Source organism: Colias eurytheme, chromosome 12 (genome assembly GCF_061535395.1).
Source record: "Colias eurytheme isolate Ceu_HAF_F1 chromosome 12, ilColEury1 Martin Lab GWU primary, whole genome shotgun sequence".
Taxonomy (NCBI): domain Eukaryota; kingdom Metazoa; phylum Arthropoda; class Insecta; order Lepidoptera; family Pieridae; genus Colias; species Colias eurytheme.
The window spans coordinates 10,043,418-10,069,095 of record NC_142991.1 but is presented as its reverse complement, the minus strand read 5'-3'; the positions used below and the strand labels follow the sequence as shown (position 1 = coordinate 10,069,095).

Below are 25,678 nucleotides of genomic sequence, written 5' to 3'. Positions count from 1 at the left end.
AAGGCAATCGAACAAAGATCGGGGGAGTTACCATAATATCTTAAAGCAGTATTATTTCCAACATAAAAAAGGACTGTGTTATATTAATAAAGGCCGTCTAGTGCCATCGTTTTTTCCCGCTCGAATGTTAACTGTTTTAAGAAATCATATAGACCTTTAAACCCCAGCTTGCAATGTACATTAAAACAAAAACTTAAAACATTATTATTTTTTATGCTAAAAACAGTTTTAATAAATCAATTTTACATTTACAGGATGTATAATGTATAATTACCCGCTAATCTATTCTTAGCTTATCGCATCCATCTCAATCAAGTTCGAGGCCGGTATTTATTCACGTATGCAATAAAACCAAACATTTTTACGTTCCAATGGATTCTGTATAATTTCTTGCGGTCGCGGTGTAGGAAATTCCAAGCAACTCAATGAACACTAATAACTTAATTTCTCGGTATTGATCAATTTACATAGTTTGACATTTAAATAAAACACGTCACATAATATATATGTTACGTTATCTGTGCAACAAAAAGGCGACAAATTAAAAAATAATGGAAAATTTTGTATGATTTGAAAATAATAGTGCCTAACAAGGTATTTTTCCAAACAAATAACTTATAAAAAATTTTTGGGAATCTGGCTTGTTGGCTAACTTTACATGGAACAAATTATTAATTAAAGCCTATTCCAGTAGATATATTCTGAATACAGATTATCGCATATCCAGTAGATATAATATGAAATATGACAATTTTACCTGTTCGCGTTATATTTTAAAGTAAATTGTTCTTATACAAATAACTAGGATGTAGAGCTAGGTAAATAATAAACATTTTGGTTAAGCGCGATATAGTTACTACAAGAATTAATATGAAAATATCACGGATAACATGCACGTTTGTAATTTTTATTGTTAGATCATATCAAAATAACGTCAAGGTTTACCTTTACGCGGGAAACCACAAAATTGACCGTTTTATTTTTTTTAAACGTCGTTTATGAATAAGAACCCTGCACTTTTGAAGGTTGTTGAAAAGGGAACTACTTATGGTATAAACGCAGTACCTATTTTATGTTTATTTAATTGAGACGGACTTAATTAGAGTTGTAGTAGGTACATATAAATATAAATATTTTAACTCATAATATCTTACTAAAAATAACTACGACTTTTTATTTATGTATATCATATTACACATTGCTATTTATATTGTGAAAATCCATAATGTATCCACATAACAGATGTTTCTAATAAATCCTCAGTAAGCTTAGAAAATTTCAGAACGTGGGTTTAATTTTCACACTTGACTGAATTTGTAGTTTATTATAGAGTATTAATAATGTGTTCATCAAGTTACTAAAAAGGTCATCCTAATCTCCAAAATGATTTTCCTTTAGACACACAGACTCTACATGTTTCAGATTTAAAAATCAAACAGAACTACAAAGAAATATTTTTATATTTTTCATGGATTTAGTTAATATTAAAAGAGCAACTATGGAGTTTCTTGCCGATTCTTCTCCATAGATACTGCTTTTTGAATCGGTGGTAAATGTTAAAAATACTTATGTAATGACGATTCGAAAGTGCTACCTACTAAATAGTAGTCTAATTGAATAAATGAATGTTTGAGTGTGAGTTTGAGTTTGAGAATTAGCATCGATACGATATTATTTTTTAACAATATGAGACGAGCAAACTATTAACATTTCAGTTCATAATAGTACAATAATTTCACATAGGTACTTATCTATGAATTGAAGTTAATTCGATAAAATTATGATTAATTTATTTAATTTATTTTCACTGTGCATCATGCGAGCACGTGACTGTTGATTGATGATTGTACAATAATTAAGTGCCGACCACTTAATACAAGACGACCCACTTAAACTAGGTACTTCAAAATTATAATTAACTCTTCCTAAAAATTAAAACAAACCTTGCACATCTTTCTCTATACTGTTTTCAATGTCAGCCATAATTGTACGTCCAGAAACTGAAACTGTACATCCAAAACAGAGTTATTTTTATATTATGTCACCCACTTTCAATTGCCTCTAAATTGGCCTTGGAAACGCATCACTTCACTGAACAGGAATACAATTTTGAATCAAATAATTAATTAAATTAAAATAACATTAAAACCACCTCATAATTATTAATATAAAAATATGTAATGTAAATCTTTATTTTAATTTTTTTAACTAGTAACTCGAGTTTCGAACGATGTCGAACTTTCGCGCCAATTTATACTCTATATTTTCCCGCGCACGTCTCGGCGGCACGAGGAACAATTTTACACTGTTCTATTTTTGATGGACGTAATGAAAATGAGTTATATTCACGTGTGTATTTTGTATTCGTGCTTTGTTTATATTTTTTGCGTGTTAATTGCATACCACTAATTTGAATTGCTAAATCATTTCTTTACGGGATGTGACGCCCAAGTTCTAACCGTTCCTGAACGTATTACGTAGCGTTATTCAGTCGTAGGTATTATAAAACTCTATGAACAGTTTACTCCTATACAAAACAAGATAATCACAATCTTCTAGTACAATAATCTTGATGATGTAATCTATTACATATTTATAATTCCGGATAGATTCATTATTAAAACTTGATAAATGTAGATATGGTAGGTAATAGAAAATAGTTATTGTTTCTGAAAACATAGAGCAGTATATTATAGTATGATTATAGTAGGTATTTAGCTTCTATAAACTTAGCCCATTTCTAGGTATAAAGGTTGGTACTAAGTATCAACTGTTTTACAGTCAACAGGTGGACTTTTATTGTGTGCTTTCACAGTTCAAAAAATGTAGAGCAGTAAAAATTATTGCGCAACTTCAGAATAATCGGTTTGAATTCCACATCACAGTGCATCATGCATGTCAAGCTATCCCTGATAAGAAAAGGAAAAAAATCCTATATATAAAAAAGGTTCAAAACCAGAATAATTATTTAAATATATTGTAATTATGACTAAAATAGCACCTTTTATTCTATTAGTAATACAGCCCTACCCAGAATTAAACAAGTTTTTCCAGCAATTATTGTAATTTTATCTTGAGTTTAGATGTTAAGTGTTAACGTATTAAATTTATGACTAAAAGATTACTCATGACTAATCTCATTCTTTTGTATATTATCCCTATAATTTTTTTTGCCTTAAATAAACATTCAAATTAGTTGAATAGATTAATTGTGTGTAAGATCTTATAGGTATCATTTCATTGCAATTTCTTGAATGCGACACAGGACTTATATAAATTATTTGTATAACTACTAAACAAAAAATACCTAAATGGTGCATTCACACATTTATGTTCGCTATAATTCACCTCGACAACACTCTTTGACGACCTCGACAACACACTTTGACGAAACTCCCACGAGTGTCGTCCGAAATTCATTGGTAAGGTAAGGTAAGATTAGGTGCTGTAAGTTCATGTAAGACATTGCCCATTCGCGCCGCTCTTTGCGATACAACGCAAATCTCAAGGCATATAGCGAATGCACTGTTTACACAAGCGTTTTCATTATTCGCCTCGCTATTCGGACGAATGTGTTAATGCACGATAGGGTAGGTAATAACTTTTGGAGTGGGTATCTGTCTTGCGTCTTTCTATCCTAGCTAATTTATTCCCGCACAGGCACCTACATCATGATATTAAACCTATTCACGTATTTACTTAATGCACCCACCTCTAAAACTTGCGCGCACGTAATTGCAAAACTTTGCTACAATTTAATATAGGTAGTTGAGAAACTATGAACTTCACTCGTTACCTCTGTTGCTTTTGTATTATGCCTTAGATAAATCATAAAACGCCAGGTAGAGGTTATGAATTTAAAATAAACAATAATAAACTATCCAGATGCTCACGCAGACATTTTGTCTACGTTTATTTTACTCGGTTTTACAGCCCGTTTTTACAACAATGTTCTAAGAATATTTTTGGTGGAGTTGACTTGGATTTTTCAATTTTTATAATAAATTGAAAATCCATAAAAGATTAATTGGTATAAATTACTTCTCTAAATGTTTAAAAACTTGCATGATCGTTAAACAGAGCATTAATTTATTATTAAAGAAAATGCATAAAAAAAATTAACAGAATAGGTATTCGATTAAGACAAAAAAATCAAATTAAATATTAAAATAAATTGTAAGTGATGATAAGGTATTTCATTTAAAATTGGAAAACAGCCTATGCTACTTTACAATATGTTGACAGATATAGTTTCTGTGGTACTTTTATTGTGACATTGTCATCCATGATTTGACTTTGACAGTACTATCACATGAAAATTGAAAACCCAAAACAATGTTTTGGTGCCAAACTTGTTTGAGCTTGTCTTATTATAAAATAAAGTAAAAATGTGTTCAGAGCAATAATAAATTAAAGTATTTTTATACTTAATCAATAATTAGTATACGCGAAAACTGAACATAAAATCATGGAAGACGAAGAAGGTTTACATCGTTTAGAAGGTACTTCTGGGGATGTACCTGGAGGCCTTATTATCAAAAAGAAACCGGAAGAGTTTCAGTTTGCCAAACCGTCGTTACTTGGTTTGGATAAATTAGCTGCAGCTAAACGGAAGCAAAACCGTCTTATATCGTTTCAAACGGAGGATAACGAAGCCGACGGGCAGGATAAAAATGAATCGGGTGGTTCGAAAGAAAGAAAGTATAGGAAGCATAATGAAGAAACTCCGACATACACGGGAGGCCTATCAGAGGAAGCTAGAAAGAGAATGTTGGAACGGTTGCAGAAGTAAGTTAATTTTTTTAAAACAAAAACATAACCTCTAATATTGGGTATAATAGAAAATCATACTTTCTAAGATTCAAATAATTTTTCAATAATATGTACATACAAAACAATGAAGCTATGAATGGTAGATGAATGAGATTAATACATATTCAAACAATATTTAAGATGTTTTTCTACTGATTTATTATGTATTGACGGTATCAAATTTTTCAATATCTTTGAACCATCATTAGTTGTTACATATCGCTCATTTGCGACAAGAACGTGTTAACGAGCATATGTATCGTTATGGAATAATGATACAGTAGAATCCGTCGCATCGCGATCTACTTGCTGCTAAAACACGATATTTCTAGCTCCAAAAATGACCGAGTTATGAGGGAAAAGGTCGGCGACTATCGGTTTAGCGAAATCTCTTTTTGCTCTTGAATTTAATGCAAGAACGGTTTATGTCAGTTGTCGCTGCTCCCTTGAGAAGGAAACTGCTGCCCGATTGCGGTAAAAACGTAACAGCTTATTGTATCACGGTTTTGCTGAAAGGTAAGTACAGCTTTTTGTTTTTTTACTGATTTATATTTGCAGCTATAACGGGACATTTGTATGTGGGTCATTATTGTAGTAAAAATAGTATTCGCATGCTACGGTTTACATAGGATTGTCCCGTTGTTGCTGAAATAAACAATGTTTTTTGTTGGTTAATTTAAGATGTTCCGTTACAGTTGATAATAAAAGTACAAAATGTTTGGTATTTATGTTGGTTATCTCAAGTTAACACATTCTTGATAAAAAATAATACATTTTTACAACGAATACGCTACAATGTTGCATTATAAATGATAAAAATGTTGTCTGATTACTTAATTTATTTTTCAGATGGAATCACGGTCTAGGAAGCTTGTAAATCTTGTACGAGAAAATATTCATTATTTTATTTTACATTCACTTAAGTTAGAAAAACGAAAAGATCATACCGATTCTCGAAATACAAATGAATTAAACAATCAATTTATTTTATAGCATAAACGAGTAAAAAATACCACTGAATAAAGAAAAATGAAAAAAAAATATTACAAATCAGTAAAAAAATGCAAGACAGTCCTACGAATCGAAAGCATCACAAAAAAAACTGTGCCGCCCCGTCAACTAAAAGAGAATCCTGCAAGAAAACCTGCATTTTCAAGTGTCAATTTTTTTTTCCGAAGAACAAGACCGTGAAATACTGAAAGATTACTGGAATTTAGGAGAGATCAAGAAGCTGTCTCGAGACAAGAACCTGTGATTTGTTTTGCTAATATGTTTATTTGATTTATGTATGACCGGGACCCGCAATAAAGATTAGTTTCCTAATATTACTGAGATAAGCAAAATATAAAACAAAGTCGTTTTCCCCGGCCGAATGCTTGCCGTTTTGCAATTTTGATACAGTTTTTGTTAACAGATAAAGTGATTCAAGAGGAAGGTTTATATGTATATTGTATAATAGCATCCATAAATAGGTGAATGAACTGTTATTTTTGACGTTTCTAATGTGATGTTGTAAATAATTACATTATTTTCCGCCTGCATTGCAAACGCATTCTGAACCCTACGAGATTTATCAAAATAATTTACCTACTAAGTATTTAACACATGAAAAAGTCTTCAGTAAAATCGATGGTATCAGGATTGCACCCGTGCGAATTCGGGGTGGGTCGTAATATTATAATTGCCAACTTTTGTGAGTAAAAGTAAAACAAAAAATATTAATGTCTGGTTATAATTGTATATTTTTTTAAATGTGTAGATATTACTTGTATTTCAGAGAAAGTTACACAATAATTTCGCAAAAATATCTTTCATTTTGTAAAACAAAGTACAAAAATAAAAAGATTTCTACTACAGTAACACGTTTTAATTAAAATTTCCAATACATATTTTAGATTACTGATTATCAATAAAACGTAACAATACGACATAACTTGTAAAGTTTTAGATTTTTATTCAATTTTTTTTTCAAGAAAAATGATACATATCTGTTTGTAACGCAATACTGCACACTTTTTACAAGAAAAACGCAACAAGAAGGGCCCTTTCTGATATAAATAATCATAATAAATTTAATAACCGACTTATTGTTCTGAATACAATTTGATTCAAAAAAACGAGAACGTTTTAATATGTTGTATTGAGCTGAATAGTCTAAGCATAATAATTAAAAAGTTACAGGAATTTATATTTTTGGTTTTATGGCATTCAAATGCTTTATAAATATAAATTTATAAAGAATAGAAAAAATTCGATCACGAGGCGGGACTCGAACCCGCATCCTTCGCGCCATTCCGGGGCGGATGCCTCACCAACTCAGCCACTCGTGACCCGCCCGAGTGATCGAATTTATTCTATTCTTTCAGTTTTATGTGTCTGAAGGGACACACCGCGCGCCATCTATTGAGATGATTAACAACCATTTCAACCAATATGAAGCACTTTTCAGTGAATACAATATTGTAACGATGGAACACGACCTTTTTTGTTGAATTTATATTTTTGGTTTTATGGCATTCAAATGCTTTATAAATATAAATTTATAAAGAATAGAAAAAATTCGATCACGAGGCGGGACTCGAACCCGCATCCTTCGCGCCATTCCGGGGCGGATGCCTCACCAACTCAGCCACTCGTGACCCGCCCGAGTGATCGAATTTATTCTATTCTTTCAGTTTTATGTGTCTGAAGGGACACACCGCGCGCCATCTATTGAGATGATTAACAACCATTTCAACCAATATGAAGCACTTTTCAGTGAATACAATATTGTAACGATGGAACACGACCTTTTTTGTTGAATTTATATTTTTGGTTTTATGGCATTCAAATGCTTTATAAATATAAATTTATAAAGAATAGAAAAAATTCGATCACGAGGCGGGACTCGAACCCGCATCCTTCGCGCCATTCCGGGGCGGATGCCTCACCAACTCAGCCACTCGTGACCCGCCCGAGTGATCGAATTTATTCTATTCTTTCAGTTTTATGTGTCTGAAGGGACACACCGCGCGCCATCTATTGAGATGATTAACAACCATTTCAACCAATATGAAGCACTTTTCAGTGAATACAATATTGTAACGATGGAACACGACCTTTTTTGTTGAATTTATATTTTTGGTTTTATGGCATTCAAATGCTTTATAAATATAAATTTATAAAGAATAGAAAAAATTCGATCACGAGGCGGGACTCGAACCCGCATCCTTCGCGCCATTCCGGGGCGGATGCCTCACCAACTCAGCCACTCGTGACCCGCCCGAGTGATCGAATTTATTCTATTCTTTCAGTTTTATGTGTCTGAAGGGACACACCGCGCGCCATCTATTGAGATGATTAACAACCATTTCAACCAATATGAAGCACTTTTCAGTGAATACAATATTGTAACGATGGAACACGACCTTTTTTGTTGAATTTATATTTTTGGTTTTATGGCATTCAAATGCTTTATAAATATAAATTTATAAAGAATAGAAAAAATTTGAATGCCATTTGAATGCCATAAAACCAAAAATATAAATTCAACAAAAAAGGTCGTGTTCCATCGTTACAATATTGTATTCACTGAAAAGTGCTTCATATTGGTTGAAATGGTTGTTAATCATCTCAATAGATGGCGCGCGGTGTGTCCCTTCAGACACATAAAACTGAAAGAATAGAATAAATTCGATCACTCGGGCGGGTCACGAGTGGCTGAGTTGGTGAGGCATCCGCCCCGGAATGGCGCGAAGGATGCGGGTTCGAGTCCCGCCTCGTGATCGAATTTTTTCTATTCTTTATAAATTTATATTTATAAAGCATTTGAATGCCATAAAACCAAAAATATAAATTCAACAAAAAAGGTCGTGTTCCATCGTTACAATATTGTATTCACTGAAAAGTGCTTCATATTGGTTGAAATGGTTGTTAATCATCTCAATAGATGGCGCGCGGTGTGTCCCTTCAGACACATAAAACTGAAAGAATAGAATAAATTCGATCACTCGGGCGGGTCACGAGTGGCTGAGTTGGTGAGGCATCCGCCCCGGAATGGCGCGAAGGATGCGGGTTCGAGTCCCGCCTCGTGATCGAATTTTTTCTATTCTTTATAAATTTATATTTATAAAGCATTTGAATGCCATAAAACCAAAAATATAAATTCAACAAAAAAGGTCGTGTTCCATCGTTACAATATTGTATTCACTGAAAAGTGCTTCATATTGGTTGAAATGGTTGTTAATCATCTCAATAGATGGCGCGCGGTGTGTCCCTTCAGACACATAAAACTGAAAGAATAGAATAAATTCGATCACTCGGGCGGGTCACGAGTGGCTGAGTTGGTGAGGCATCCGCCCCGGAATGGCGCGAAGGATGCGGGTTCGAGTCCCGCCTCGTGATCGAATTTTTTCTATTCTTTATAAATTTATATTTATAAAGCATTTGAATGCCATAAAACCAAAAATATAAATTCAACAAAAAAGGTCGTGTTCCATCGTTACAATATTGTATTCACTGAAAAGTGCTTCATATTGGTTGAAATGGTTGTTAATCATCTCAATAGATGGCGCGCGGTGTGTCCCTTCAGACACATAAAACTGAAAGAATAGAATAAATTCGATCACTCGGGCGGGTCACGAGTGGCTGAGTTGGTGAGGCATCCGCCCCGGAATGGCGCGAAGGATGCGGGTTCGAGTCCCGCCTCGTGATCGAATTTTTTCTATTCTTTATAAATTTATAAGTTACAGGAATTTTAAACTTTCAAATGCGTTTTCCCAACAATTGAGATTTTGACTTTGTCACGTTATAGAAGCAAATGAGCGATATGGTTTTATGTTATAATTAGATTCTAGTAAGTTTTTCTGCCTTTTAATCTTACCTTTACCAAATAAAATGTAAAAGTAAGTGACTTTTCATTGGATTTATATTTCTAAAAAATCAATAAAAGATCCTATTGAAATAGTAATTTCATTGCATGACATTGCACACTTGTGGGGATCAAAATAAATTGTGTGTCGCATCACATTTTTACAACATAATGAAAATAAGTTTGAGTAATTTCAATTATTATTATCAAATATGTTATTACTTTGTTTTAAATATTAAAATGGATTCATTCACATAATATAGAGGGTAATTAATTATAAAAATATATAGTATCTTATAATTTTATAGAAAAGAAAAAGAAACTCGAGAAAAAGGTGTACACTATTCAACTCAAGAAGAGAAAAAATCACACTCAAAAGACGATGATGATCGTTACCGGCGCTACGGTCGTGATAGGCGTGACAAGGACAGAAGATATGATGATAGAAGAGACAGGGATAGACACGGGAGGGACAGGGACAGAGATAGGTCAGATAGACGGCGAGATAGGGATTCTGATAGAGACAGTTCAAGGCGCAGTTACTATGAACCGAGGTTTAAGGATGAACCTAGAACACCAAGGTAAGATTTTCGTATTGTACTTATTATGGACATTCATATTCATATTCATATATACTATTCATTCCTTATATAAATTTCAGCAGCTTCGTTGAACAGGATTCATTCAATTGTAAAATATAATTTTCATTACCGAAAAATCTTATTTCTAACATTGACCGAAACAAAAAAAAGTGTTGTAGCAATGGACTTTAACAATATATTATTTAAAACTAAAAATACTATAACTATAACACAATACACTGGTATTGTGTTCACATTTCATTTTACACCATTTTATTTAACATTACTCACTGCCATCCTATATTCAAAGAGTTTAAATATAAATTACTCTACTAAAACACCAGATAAATTTATTTACTTTATAATTACAAACTTTATTTCAGCATAAAAGCACTAAAACCAACCGACAAAACCGCTTGGGACGATGATGACGAGGAGGCAGTTCGTAAGTCCAGTTGGGACTTTCCAACCCCACTACCAAGAGATACCCCTGATAGGTCTACTAGAAGTGACAGGAAACGATTGTATGATGATACTGAACGGGCGACTCCACATAAGTAAGATTTTTATGTAGTAATATTATATTATTTATTTTATTTAACATACCACACCAAGTAAAAATATTTTCACTTATACAAAACGGAGTAATATGGTAGTATACATAAGGTGGCCTTATTGCTTACTAGCGATCTATTATATAATATCTTAGGACTTAGATTATGATGTATCTTTAGCTGCCCAGTCAATTAGTAGTTGTGTAAATTCTTTTTATGTGCATAATTTGATGGCAGTTTTTTTATTAACTTTATTATCAGTAACGCAACTGTGTTTATATTTAAAAAAAATGTGTGCGTGTACTAGTGTACACACGTAAGAAGTGAAACTTTATGACCTTTTTTTTTCAAAAAATAATTTACTATAATATGCAACTTTACAGAAATACGTCGGATCACGCGTGGTAGAGATAATATGGCGCGTAACGGAAAAATGTCACGCGTAACGAAAAAATGTTACACTAAATTTTTTTCCAACCCCGATAAAGAAGTTTCACTTCAAAAAATAAGCACTGCCTTTATAGTTTGTTTCATATTATAATTTTGCAATTTGAAATCAATAATTCTTGTAATATTTCAGTAATTGTTGTTTAGAAGGTAGCTAGAATACTATCCATTTATTGAAAAACTACATTTAAGGTGGGTGAGTTCTCGCCGCGGTTTGGATGTCGACGATCCAGAATGGCAAGAAGCTGAGAAGAAATTAGATAGAGCTTGGTACAATATGGGAGAAGGTGAGCTCTAAAATTCATTAACTCTATATTATGTAAAAAATAATAATAAAAGAAAAGAAGAGAAATATAATAATAACAGCTGGCATCACTGGATCGCCTGCCCTACAAGTCTCAATACATTCATAACCAAGTGCTGAATGTTCTTGAACAGGTTGCATTTATACATACAAAAAAAAAATATTATGTTGTTTATACTTTGGCTATAAAATTCAGTGTCTATAGTATATCGCAGTCATTTGGTTGAATCTGCTATTTGATTTTGGCTATGAAAAACAGTGTCTATATTACATATGTGGCAGTCATTTGGTTGAATCTGCTATTTGAGTGAATGACTAGCGCGTTCATTGAATTACGACACTTAATTTAATGACTAGGGCTAACATTTATTATTGACTAGATTTCGCGCTTCGCTTCGCCCGCGTTTTCAAAGGAAAACCCGCATAGTTCCCGTTCCCGTGGGATTTCCGGGATAAAACCTATCCTATGTGTTATTCTGTTGTATAAGCTATATTGTGGTAAAGTTTCATTCAAATCCATTCAGTAGTTTTTACGTGAAAGAGTAACAAACATCCATACATCCATACTTACAAACTTTCGCCTTTATAATAGTATCAGGATCAGGATAGGATATTAGGATTAGGATTGTTTATAATTACCAACTAGTTATAATCACATATTATTACAGGGGAAGCAGACGAATCAGATCCATTCGCGGGAACATCAGCAGAATATATCGCTAAGAAAGAAGAACAGATTGAAAAGCGAAGGAATCGTAAAGTCTCTGCAGCGAGACAGCAGATAGATAAGGATAATGAATTGTGGGAGCGAAATAGAATGTTGACCAGTGGTGTTGTGCATTCTATTAACGTTAATAATGATTTGGATGAGGTTAGTTCAAAAATAAGTTGTTATTTGTAAAATTATATAAAATTACTAGCGGTCCGCCCCGGCTTCGCCCGTGGTACCTACATGTTTAAACTATCCTATCTCTCAAGTTGGATCGAACTACAATTGCGTGCGAATTTTATTATAATCGGTTAAGTGGTTTAGGAGTCCATTGAGGACAAACATTGTGACACGAGATTTATCTAATATACATATACATATACATACATATATTATAAAGGCGAAAGTTTGTAAGGATGTATGGATGTATGGATGTTTGTTACTCTTTCACGTAAAAACTACTGAACCGATTACAATGAAATTTAGCACACATATAGAGGGTAACTTGGATTAACACATAGGATAGTTTTTATCCCGGAAATCCCACGGGAACGGGAACTATGCGGGTTTTCCTTTGCAAACGCGGGCGAAGCCGCGGGCGGAAATCTAGTATAATATAAGATTAAGAAAGATTGTGGTACAAATAAGTATACTTATTTGTACTTTTCTCTGTGATGCACGATAAATAATTTTTGTTTAAATTATAACTACCGTTTTTAGAAGGAATTAACAGGGGAGAAGTTCAAATAATTGATGTTTTAAAAGTTGCGTGTGCGCATAGTATCACGCCAGCCTGACTATAGTAAGGAACCAGGTCTTCTTTATAGAGAAGATTAGTATTATCTGTATCTTTGGAAATATTAAAACAAATTTTATTTTTCGCTATCTCCTTTAATGTTTGTCCTCAATGGACTCATAAACCACTTAACCGATTATAATAAAATTTGCACACCATGTGCAGTTCGATCCAACTTGAGAGATAGGATAGTTTAAACATGTAGGTACCACGGGCGAAGCCGGGGCGGACCGCTAGTATTTATATAATTCTTCTTTATTTACAGGAAAGTGTTGATCGCGTACATCTTTTGGTACACAATATAGTGCCGCCATTCTTGGACGGAAGGATTGTGTTTACGAAGCAACCTGAACCCGTTATTCCGGTAAGTTTTAACCTGCATTTGAAAATTTCTCATAATACAGACTATTTTTGTTAAAATTACTTATACATAGCTAGTTAGTTGATATCACTTCAAGCAATCTTTTCTATTTCCTATTTATGCCTTTTCACATTCTTATTAAGTACGAAAGGGACAACATTTCATGAACTATAGTTTGAAATTCATATTTATGGCAAATTTTTCCTATACTTAAACACTCTAAATTTAATTAGCCTCTTTCTAGTTATCTTTTTTTTATTTATAGTCGAGTTTTCTTATTAGAACAAAGTTTGTGTGTATAGATACAAAAAAATAGATTCTTGAAAAATATAAATGCCATTTTAAAAATTTTCTCAGGTAAAAGACCCAACATCAGACATGGCTATAAATGCAAGGAAAGGATCCGCACTTGTGAAAGCTTTTAGGGAACAGAAGGAACGAAGAAAAGCGCAGAAAAAACATTGGAAATTGGAGGGAACCAAAATTGGTGAATATTTTATGGATTTTCATGAAAAATACATTTTAAATATGATGAAAGGAGTTCATTAGATTTAGAATAAGAGTTAATATGTATATTACTAGGAAAATAATACAATTTTGAGCAGTTTTGTTATATTTTTTGGAAAGGTATACAAAAAAATCTCCATCTACCCTCAATTTATTTAATAAAAAATAAAATATGTTACAGGACAAATAAACAGAATAGATTATTTATGTTGTATTTATTATTTTAGGTAACATTATGGGAATACAAAAAGAACAAGAAGAAATTGAAGATGGACCCACCAAAGCTGCATATAAGTATGCAGAACATTTGGATAAAGGTAAATAATCATTTTTCAAATTATAGTATTAATGTGCTACATCAACCACGTTAAAAACCGTCTCGAATTGACATGAACGAAAACAAAATATTTTTTTATTCTGATTTATTATTCTGATGTCAAAATATTATTAATTAGTAATTGCTTACCTCAAAAGAAGGTAGTTGGAAAATCAATTTTATAAACATTATTAACGATAGTACGATCAATGCTTGTAACAATTATATATTTATTTAATAATCACATTTTATAACTTCTCATAACTGATAATATAATACTATTAATATTTTCTTGTTATTTCAGATGGTCAAGAGCCAGAATCGAAGTCAGATTTTGTAAAGAAGAAAACTATAACGGAACAGCGAAGGTTCCTTCCCGTATTTGCAGTTAGAGAAGAATTGATGCAAGTTATAAGAGAGAATAGTGTTATTATTATTGTTGGTGAGTTCAAAGAAATTATTATTAAAAATTTTAAAGCACACTGTAATAACAATTAAAAGAAACAATCCATTTTATTGAATGATCTATTATTTGATTTCTGGATAACTTTTACATATTATACACAAATTATAACAATATGCATTATTTCACATATTCTTTGTCTTTGTATTTTTTTTCATCTACTAGCAAACTTATCGGCTTTACCTCACTGCCTCGATAATCAAAAAATTTTATTTCTACAAAAAAAAACTGTTTTTGCATATTATATAAGAACTATTAAGGACGCATTTGAGAATTAGTGAGCTCTTTTTTTTTATTCGCTTGTTCGCTTGAAACATGGCCATCGTAAACAAGTGCAATCAATTTGTGACTTTATTACTAGGTGTCATGGTTTTGATTATGTTGAAATTATAACAGTTTTTCTTTTAGTTGGCAAATGGATTGTCCTGGTGGATTTTTACTCACTTTAAACAGGCAGATTTGATTCAAACTTTGTACACTTTTCAAGGTGCAGTGACAATACAATAATTTCATGTTTAAGCGTGTTTTTTGTTATTTTTAAACTATATAAATAATTTTTGTAATATATAGGGGAAACTTTACATGGTTATATTTTTTTTTTTTGTAATACAGGTGAAACGGGCAGCGGCAAAACGACCCAACTAACACAGTATCTCCACGAGGAAGGTTTCAGCAAGTCGGGCATGATCGGGTGCACGCAGCCGCGGCGAGTGGCCGCCATGTCTGTGGCCAAGCGAGTCGCTGACGAGATGGGGGTGCGGTTGGGTGAGAACATTTATAGTGGGGAAATTGGTTGTCTGTAAAGTCGGTTTACTGACGATAGTTGAACGTGACAACGTCCGATTGTGCTTCTTTGTCGCTCGTTCCGCGCTCTCGCTTGCACTTCAAGCCTTACATGGAACGCCTCAGATGAGTCAGAGCGAGGTAACGCCGCATGAGTCATATTTTTTCGTGCGTGCAGCCGCTTTATCGAATTATAAGACGCTGTCACGTCAAGAATGCTCTATTTGTATGTTTACAGTGTACTGGAAAGTTAAAAATGCTTGTATGAGGGTACAACACATACAAGCATTTCCAATGCAAATACACACACACGTGTGTGTGTACCTATTTGTCTTTCAAGTGTGAGTGATTGCTAAAATTAAGAATGCGCATGCGTGCGTGTTTAAAAATATCTCTTAGTAAATCTTGCTCGTTTCAAGCAGTAATTTGTTGAGTTCATGTACGTTTATTTGTTCAAACTCAAACTCAAACTTAAACATTTATTTATTCAATTAGATTTCTTTGAGAAGCACTTTTGAAACGTATTTTTAACATATTTTTAACATTTACCACCGATACGGAAAGCAGTATCTATGGAGGAGAACCATTATGTTTATTGAACAAAATCATAAAATCACATCATCATCATTTCAAACAGGTGAAGAAGTCGGCTACGCGATCCGTTTCGAAGATTGCACATCACCGTCTACGGTGATCAAATACATGACGGACGGGATATTATTACGCGAGGGACTACGCGAGCCGGACTTGGATAACTACAGCGCGGTGATTATGGATGAAGCACACGAGAGATCGCTGTCTACTGATATGCTCTTCGGGTTATTGAGAGAGGTAAGTGGGTAGATAGAAAAAATCTAAAAATAAGGAAAAAAATAATGAATTTTTTTTTAAATAAATTGCGGGTAGGTCGGAAAAACACACTTTTCGGTGGCATTTAGCTACATATCTAGCAAAAAGGGAGTTAAACTACGTAATATCACAATAAATAGTAATTAAATACATGACGGACGGGATATTACTGCGCGAAGGACTGCGCGAGCCGGACCTTGACAACTATAGCGCGGAGATCATGGACGAAGCACACGAGAGATCGCTGTCTACTGATATGCTCTTCGGGTTGTTAAGAGAGGTAAGTGAGTAGACATAGGACGAGAAAAAACGGAAAAAATTGAAAAAAAAATGAAATATTTTGAAAAAAAATTGCGGGTAGGTCGGAAAAAAACACTTTTCGGTAGGATTTAGCTACATATTTAGCCAAAAATGTGTGTTAGGCGACATAATAATACGTTCAACTGAAACATGTTATCGATTTGATCGACGTACTTTTTTACCCATATCTGGTAAAAAAGCTGTTTTTGAAAGTTTTATTTAGTGGATTTTATTGTGGTTTTTGCTTTTTAAGGCGTTTGGAAGTATTCTGTCTCCCTTAAAATATGTCTTCTTAAAATATTACGTGCACATCTAAATTCGGTTTTGTCGTTTAAGTTATAGTGGAACAAATAAATTTCGTTCGTACTTTAAAAATGCATTTCTGATTGCCTCGGGTTCTATTTTATAAAAATAACCAAATGTTTCTTTTTCGTTCATTGTACATTATAAATACCTACTATAGTTGAGCCAATTTAATAGGCAACATTTGACGTCTATCAATTTTATCTTTGAAGAGAGGTAACCTGCTTAAAAACATCGATTAAAGTGAATTAATCGATACTGACTTGAAACATTTGTCAATCGAACTTGAAACACATTTATTAATATAAGATGATTTTTATTCAGAAGTAATCAATGCATTCGATTCTAGATGTCAGATTTCGATTTTTAGAGTAACGTCTCTGGTATTTAAAAAGAAAAAAGGTTTATTGACACAAAATTGTAGCGACGTCAGTTCTTTAATTCAGAAATTGTTTAATGTTTAGAATGGTTTATCAGTAAAATGAAATCTTAAAATTACTTGTATCGGTCATTATTATTATAAATATGTAATCGTATTTGAAAAAAGTTAAGCAAATGTGCAGTTCTAACAAAACGAAATATCATGTTATTCAATGTCGTCGTTACTAGGTTACATTGTTGAATTTTGTTGAACTGTCAAATGTTGCCTATTAAAACGGCTCTACTATAAGGATAACATTATACTGCTAAAAAACTCAAATACTACATTTAATTAATAAAAGCGCCATCTATCATTTTAATCGCGAATCATTTCGTCGCCTCAGAACAAACGAAACGACGACGACTTATAATATTTTTATTTCACACTAGATGGCGCTAGTGTATAAATGAAATTTCTAGAGACCTAAATTCCATATCAGCGTTGAAACTTGAAACGTTATAAACATTGATAAAGGCCAAAATGATATTGGTTTTACGAATCAAATTTATTGTATCAGGATATGAATATTTTCTATTATAGGTCATTAATTTAATTTTACTTGATTTTTCTTGTGAACTATTTCAAAAGCAAAGTCTGAGTTAAAAATAGTTTATTAAAATTCCCATATTAAGGATAAAAATTATCATATACATAATATAAAAATTATCATAGGATAATATATTAGTAAATTATGGATCCTTTATCTATTAAAAGATAGGATACGAATGCCTCGTTTCCTACTTAAGTAATGTGAAAGTTTCTACGTATCAATTATGTATTTGAATATTTAGTATCCAATAAAAAAATCTATTTTACAGTTTATCGAATTGTATGAAATTTTATATACAGATACTAGCTTACCGCCTAAGCCCATATTCCCAATTAAGCTCTTTGAAGTAATTAAACAGGATAATGAATGAAACACAAAATGTTTAATAATCTATTTATTTATAAAAATGCTGAACAATATAAATAGCACATTAAACATACGAGTAAAATATACTCACAATAACAGTCGAACGCTCATCATTAGGTCGTAACATTATAAATAGGAATACTTAAGAATACTTCTGTAACAACCGAACACTAAAAACTAAGCGACTTTTACTTCTATTATTTTCAATTTAATCCATCAGTCCTCGGAATCACAGACACAATAGAAAATCTATTGTGTCGCGCCCCGATCGGGGCTTACGGTGGTCAATGGGTTAATGTACTTTACATTGTATGGAATATATATTTTAAGTTTTATCCATTTAAGTAATTAACCACTTATTTTTATTATATTTAAACCATTCATTCAATTTGAAAAAGTTACAATCCAATTTTTTAAGTTAACGATATGAATTCAAAAATGGAATAAGCCGCCATGTTTTTTCGTTCGGATACACATTTAAAATCTTCACATATAATCCACAGTCTTTAACATCATATAATTTTGTTATAATCGCAACAACAATTAATTATGATTTGAACGTTTATCACTTACAACAAGTTGAATTATCATTATTTATTGAAGAATCTATCGCTACCTACAATATACGCCGTGGGGTACGACTTAATTCAGGAATGTTTTCACTGTCAATTTTAAGTGAGATTTAACTGCCCTCACATAATAGGAATTCACAATAATTGAGCAATTAAAAAAATAAGAAAATAATATTCGTTCGGAAATTGATATCTGTGAAAGAATCGGAAGTAATGTCTCCATAGAAACACGAAGAGATAACGTTCCGATATAGGAATAACTTTTATACGAAATCATTTGGACCTCATTCAACAATGCGTGAGATTCCTCTGAAAATTGTACTTTTATTGCAACCCTCGAGCCGGTAAAGCTCTAAACATCTACCAATTCATAATTTAATATTATAACCATTTTATAATTTTAACTTGACACAGGCCAAGTCTTTGCTCATTGCCATTAAAAAAAAGTCTAGCTGTCATGTGTCATTGATTTTTTTTAACAGATTATACAAAATCGATTTCTCCGGCCGAGGGTTGCCAGAAGCAAGTGTAGCATGTGCCGGCGGTGCCGGCGTCTTGTAATCAAACTGATTTGGCCTTCGGGCGTGCGTTGTTCTGACTGACTAGCATCACACCCATGTTCATACCAATGTTGCCCCACTTCAAAGACTCGCTAATCTGTAACAAATAACATAATATTATAGTAATGCTATCAAATGTTGCCAGGAGCAAAAATTTCGAAACAAAAGTGAAATTGTTTTCGGATTGCAATGCATGTGTTAAATTGTTAACTTTTTCTTATAATACGTTTTATGGTTGATTTCTATCACTAGATTTATACGTTATTTTTATGTTGCGCACTTACAAAATTGATAATATACCTAATCGTTTTAGTAACCAATAAACTTGATGGTAGATTAGCTTGGGACGTTTTATAACAATTTAAATGATATTAAATAAGAACGACAGCTTTGAATGAGCGTTGTATACAATTAACCTAGATTTTTAATTGACATACGGGTCGGTGTCACGTGTTATGTTAATAAAATTTATTATTCAGTGCTGCCATGTTTTTGAAAGTATTTTGACTTTTATTAAAATATACCTTGAATAATAATGATTATTTGAACGAAGTCATTTTACAGATTATTGAAATAATATTAACAAGTTTGTTTGTTTCTCTACAAGCATTTGTATATTACAAAAAACAAATTTGTTTTAAAATTTAAATTCCGTAGCGTTAGTTAGAGAAATTCAAGGCTCTTTATATATTATTCTTATGATAAAATTTCTGCAAACTAATCGAAATATGAATTAAAACGTGTTTAAAATCACATATTACTTCGTGAAATTTAACTTATTTTCATACATATAGATTTTATGAATTATTAGTAGTACCTATGTACTGCTTTTGTATTCAATTTACTGCGCTTGCAACTTGCGTGCCTGTGCGATGATCTCATTGTTTGAGCATGTGCTCTTTAGAAATTAAACCGTTTTGTTGTACTTTGAACGTTTATTTTTATATCAGTAAAGAAAGTAAGTTTATTTTGGATAAAATATTTATAAGTAACTAGACGTTACATAAAAAATGACTATTCATAAGCACTAATAGTTTACATAAATAATTTTTGATTTTATATTTACATATTATTGAAATTAAGAGAGAAACAGAAAACATTTTTTTTAACGAACTAAAACTTTTTATAACTAGCCGCGAAAGAATATTATCAAATCCTTAATTTCTATCCTAAATCTAAAGAAAGAATTAAAAACGAAGGTGATAATTACAAAACTTAATTTTAATTTTGATTACTACATTCTTAGACGATAAGCAAGGAATTTTTCGATAAACCGCATTTACATCATAAATACCTACTTATTATGTATATTGTGTAAGTTACTAAATTACTAGCTTTTTGACCCGATACCGCATGGATAAATTTATTATAAAAAGTAATTATTCTAATCCCTACATCATAAGCCAAAAAATACGAAAATTATAAAAATCTGTTGATCCGTTCTTGAGTTACAGGTGGAGTAACTAACACGTATTTCTTCTGTATAGATAAATAAGATAAGAAAATATATAAATTTATATTTAAATGTAACATAAACGCAAGTTATTGACCTTTATTTAAATAATATAAAAATGCATTTAATAACCGTAAAATAAACTTCGTTGTTGGAAAATGTATTTATTTCTACACGTTACGATACATATCGTAATTACCTTTCTTTTATCTATTGACAAGCGTTATTTTCTTATCTATTTAAATTAATTTTTTAATTGTGCAAGTAAAAAATATTGGAAAAATGTCTTTAAAAAAGTCGACAAACCCGCGTATAATACTTCAATTTATTTTGTTATTTTTATTTAGAGAGAAAAGACAACTTTTAATAATTTTCATATTTTAATTAAGGAAATACATATATAATAAATTCGAAACGACATAAAATAAAAGTGTAAAATATACCTCGTCGTGTTCTAATCGTCAATCATCAAACATCTATCTAATAAGTTCATCAAAATAACGCTGCAGTTATTTTCTTAATCCAAACGTATATAACACAAATTAAATAACAATTTTAAACTCAATTCATAGTGAAGTCACACAGCACATGCTTTGAAAGTGCTCCTCGATTAAAAGTCAGACTATTTATAGAAATACCAGTTAGATGGGATGCAATTGGTTTTGGTCGCATTGCACATTTGGTATTACCTGGTTTGTACCAGCTTACAACTGTTATTGGTCGTGTTTAAGCACTTAGTGGTCTACCTTAGTTGGAATTTCTAAGGACCTGAGTTTCAAAATTTAGATACAAATTACAATAAATAATAGCAAAAATGTTTCAGCTAGTCAACTCTCCTCAAGGATAAATTTATTCGGTGTAAAAATAATAGTAAAATTGTTTTAGCTAATTATCTAAGCTCAAGAATACAATTTTACGAAGTCATAACTATATGTATTTGTTGGACCAAGTTACTTTCTGGAGAATTGCATTTAAATCCTTTTAGCCTTTTGCGTGATTGAGTTATTGGCCAATGAATTTAGAATGGCAAATTAAATATTCCGAACCGTTGTTTGTGAAATTGAAATCGAATTTGAATTGAATACCAATCACCTTCCCAATTATAACTACGAATGAAGTATTAACTCATTTTTCCATTAGATACGCCGAATTCTTACCAATATACATAACTAGTAATTTCTTAAGGTATTTAACGTTTAACACGACTTTAAAAAATAATTGGAAAAGTTGTTAACATTGAACATAGTCAATGCTAACGTAATTGTGTTTAAAATACGTAAAAAGAGCGGTGATCTCAACTCGCCGATAACACATAAGTATCTGTAGAGATATATCTTTTGACAGGCATCAAGATTTAGGGATATCCTACAATGTTTTTCAAAGCAGACTTCGAAAACACGCCTAGTCATTATGATCATATATTTTTAACGCGATTAAAAATATGTTTAGGAAAAAAAACTTTCCTGGACCTTTTGTGGCACCTTGTTAAATAATTGACGTAAGAGTTAAAGTGACATCAAGGAAAAAAATGATTAAACAAAAGAGAAAATCGCAACACAAAACAGGATAGTAAGAACACAAGTTAACACACATGGGCACATTGAATACCGGTACAAATTCGTGTTTGTTTGGAAAAGAAAGACCCTCACCGATATTACATGGTGCCAGCTGTCTGTCCAAAGCGCCTCAAATTACCATCAAAAGATGATAATCATGGGTGTTTTCGACGTCGTTAAGCTGATCTGTAACAAAATCACTACGTTGTGCGATATCTTTCATTTGTACCCGTTTACCCCATGCACATGTCTTCGCCAATATCTCTGCAGGCTTCAATGAATCCGGTGAAAAGCAGAAGTCCACATGATGAGATCAGTAAGCAAATAATGATGACGTCGAACATAGAGATGATTGTACAGTATGTGGTGAAATTGTATGCAAACTGTCTTTACAAATTGAAAATAGCAATAGAATACCGATACATATCGCACGTGATCTTTGATAATACAATGAATAATCGAGGAAATGACAATTCTAGGCTGCGAGTAGTTTTACGAGTAAATAACACGTTGTGGCTGAATAAATCAAAGGTATAAACGTAGAATTATTGTTATTTTTTACATTGTAAGGACAGCTTCTATGAATGACATACATGCATAAAAACATAAAGTAAAAGATAAATTCTAGAATAGAACAGAAACAAAAGAAAAGTTTAATATAACTCCGTCGATTATAGTGAAATCGATAAAAATACTTCGCCGCTAGGCGCGTCAATTGTAACCGTTTATAATTCTAGAACTATTTCCGCGTGTAAATTAAAGAAAAGTGGTTTTAGATGTATTTACCTGTCGCATTCGAGCTTCTTGCGGCGTCTCACCGTATCGGCACCAATGGACGAAGTGTAGCGTGTTATGCCAATTTCTCTCGAACCTGGACTTTGTAGCCATGTCAAGCTGCAATCAGTAGAAGCTCCTTAGTAGCTTGTCCACTGTTTTCCGAAAAGAAAGCCCGTTGAGGCTATCTGAAATAAGAGGGTTTCCAATTCTGACGTCTATCCTACAGCGGAAGAGTTACGGAGACTAAAACCTTTTAAGGTCAACAACAAATTTGGGCCGGAACAAGATTAATGCACGCACTCAGTTCAATTCAAAGAATTAACAAACTGTTAAATTAAATCAATATGTTGAGCATCTGAGGCGGGAAATGGGGACATTAGCATTTAAATTGAGGTCGCGAAACTAAAGATACTTTGCACAAGCGTGTTTTGTGTACACATACTTTCTGTGTTTACAAATGTAACGTACGTCTCGTGATTGTTTTAGCGTCATCTTACGCAATTAAGATAAATGTATCTACGTAGTCATTAGGTTGTCGATTGGCGCGATTTCTAAACATGTAATATGCGTTTAACGTCCGAGTGGTTTCCTGAATGACACATAATAATCGATTGACAGTTAATTAAGAGGATGTGATTTATAGAATTGGAAACGCCGTTGCGCGAGGGTTACCTTTGCTCTTATGTCCTTTTCACTGTTTGGAGTCTCCTGCTTGTCATCAACGTTGTTGATTCTGATCACGGAGTCTTTCTTCCAGAAGTTACTCAGTGTTGTTTTCACAATACGTTTTCGCACACCCTTTTGTTGGACTGTGTACACGTCTATCTGTTCCGGGTTCTTTGTTTTTTCTGTTGACAAATTGAATGCACTTAAATATTACGTTTCTATTATTTTTTTTTTACTTATTGCCTTAAAATTAGTTAACATCTTGATAATCTAAAGAATTATAATAAAGTGCACTAAACAGGTTTGTAATATTAAATTTAAACAAGTTCTAGTGCACGGTACAAGATACAACGGTTTTCGTATTTAAGAAAATCCATCTCAGACCAGTATGACCAGATACCGTAGTATATTATAATTTGCACCTTGATCTCATTAGTGGGTTTTACATTGACGTACAACTTAAATAATTTAAATCCCACGGACATCGTCATTAAGTGCGTGTCTGCCGTGCGCTGCCAAAGTCATTCAGTTTAAAGTCACGTATTGCTATGTCTCAATAATTCAAGGTTCTTTACCTTTACCCTTCTTCCACATGGCAATGGCGTACATATGGTAGTCCGGGGACAAAATAGAGTCGGGCGGCAGAGGGTCCTCCGCTCGCACCTCCAACACAAATCCTGACTCGAGAACTGCACACAAGATATTTTGCTCTTCATGTTTGAACCACTTGGTTTCACGCAACTTATGTATAGCGACCGATGAACCGAATTTCTGCTTCTTCGGCGCGAATAAAGCTTGAGCCTGGCTTCCGAAGCGAGATAGCAGCCCTTTAACAGTAGGCGGCGGCGCTAAACTCTTTTCGGGCGGCTTGATCTGCTGGAAACTCCGGCAGGTCACGAACCTGGCTTCCATTGAACCCAGTCTTAGGTATGCGAGGAGATTTCACAGCACTTGTTTAGACTCGGTAGTCTATGGGCGCGCTCGTTTTTACTCTCACTGCTGAGAAATGTACACGACACTTTCACAATTCGATCCGCGTGGTATAGTAAACGCACGAGAACAGGGCAATATGGCGGCGCGGTATTGAAAGACGCGGCGCGCGTGCCGTTCTCGCTTATATACGTCGGGGTGGCGGGAAGGGCGCTGCGGGAGGCGGGGGAGCCGCAGCGACCTCGTTAGGGATGGCTGTGGGTCGATGGACGTCGATAAAACTAATGTTGTTTATGTCTCAATGAAGTTATGAATGTAAAGATGGTATTAATGTTAATTGCAATGCTTTGATTGTGTATACTATAAACGACGAAGACGCAGACTATAAATGAGTTTATCAAACTATGATCATCAGTTTTAATCCAGGTAAAGTTTATTATTCTTTCGTTTTTTTAGGAAGGGTTCAATTTCAAGAAAACAACAATGCCCTTTATGTTTTCGTTGACGATACCTGGAAATATTTTATAATGTCTTGAAAGATTTGATAATTAAATAGGCAGTTCTTGGAACTAATGAATGGATTAAATCGTTAACTAATGACCTGAATCCTATCACTTAATGACTTTGTTGTTATAAGTCCTTTCACAGTGTTGTAAAGGATTATCTTATTTTCACATAAAAAAATATAACAAAATTTTATGAAAATCATACATCATTGTCACTATTAATCCGTCATAATTAAGTTATGTTATTATTCAGAAACAATAGTTATTAATAAAAAAAAAATATGTGCGTGTACTAGTGCACACACGTAAGAAGTGAAACTTCTTTATGATCTTATTTTTCAAAACATTATTTACTATATGCAACTTTACAGAAATACGGCAATCACG

The 25,678-nt window shown here is 32.8% G+C and overlaps 3 protein-coding genes across 4 annotated transcripts in view; 1 reads left to right on the top strand and 2 right to left on the bottom strand.

The window, feature by feature from the left end:
- Positions 1–2,128, bottom strand: part of Ac76E (adenylate cyclase type 2 Ac76E) — a 188,065-nt gene extending 185,937 nt beyond the window's left edge. Inside the window, exon 1 of the mRNA XM_090108127.1 lies at positions 1,944–2,128. Coding sequence (XP_089964253.1) covers positions 1,944–1,983 — 40 coding nt within the window. The 5' untranslated portion in view covers positions 1,984–2,128. The remainder of the gene's footprint in view (positions 1–1,943) is intronic.
- Positions 2,129–4,334: 2,206 nt separating this feature from the next.
- The window catches only part of Prp16 (ATP-dependent RNA helicase l(1)G0007), a 165,994-nt gene continuing 144,650 nt past the window's right edge, over positions 4,335–25,678 (top strand). The window contains exons 1-11 of the mRNA XM_090108116.1: positions 4,335–4,788; positions 9,970–10,242; positions 10,626–10,799; positions 11,436–11,530; positions 12,216–12,418; positions 13,318–13,416; positions 13,771–13,900; positions 14,148–14,237; positions 14,541–14,678; positions 15,312–15,464; positions 16,120–16,313. Of these exons, the coding sequence (XP_089964242.1) occupies positions 4,469–4,788; positions 9,970–10,242; positions 10,626–10,799; positions 11,436–11,530; positions 12,216–12,418; positions 13,318–13,416; positions 13,771–13,900; positions 14,148–14,237; positions 14,541–14,678; positions 15,312–15,464; positions 16,120–16,313 (1,869 nt within the window). The 5' untranslated portion in view covers positions 4,335–4,468. The remainder of the gene's footprint in view (positions 4,789–9,969; positions 10,243–10,625; positions 10,800–11,435; positions 11,531–12,215; positions 12,419–13,317; positions 13,417–13,770; positions 13,901–14,147; positions 14,238–14,540; positions 14,679–15,311; positions 15,465–16,119; positions 16,314–25,678) is intronic.
- On the bottom strand, positions 19,366–24,959 carry l(1)G0469 (lethal (1) G0469 NlpC/P60 domain-containing protein). Of its 2 annotated transcripts, XM_090107632.1 has the most exons (5): positions 24,431–24,959; positions 23,862–24,037; positions 23,199–23,306; positions 22,506–22,598; positions 19,366–19,500 (listed from the first exon to the last, which is right to left on the bottom strand). In XM_090107632.1, the coding sequence occupies exons 1-4, from the start codon at positions 24,765–24,767 to the stop codon at positions 22,554–22,556; spliced, it is 666 nt and encodes a 221-aa protein (XP_089963758.1). In that variant the 5' UTR covers positions 24,768–24,959; the 3' UTR covers positions 19,366–19,500; positions 22,506–22,553. The 2 variants fall into 2 exon arrangements, with proteins under 2 accessions (XP_089963758.1, XP_089963757.1); XM_090107631.1 differs by lacking the exon at positions 22,506–22,598.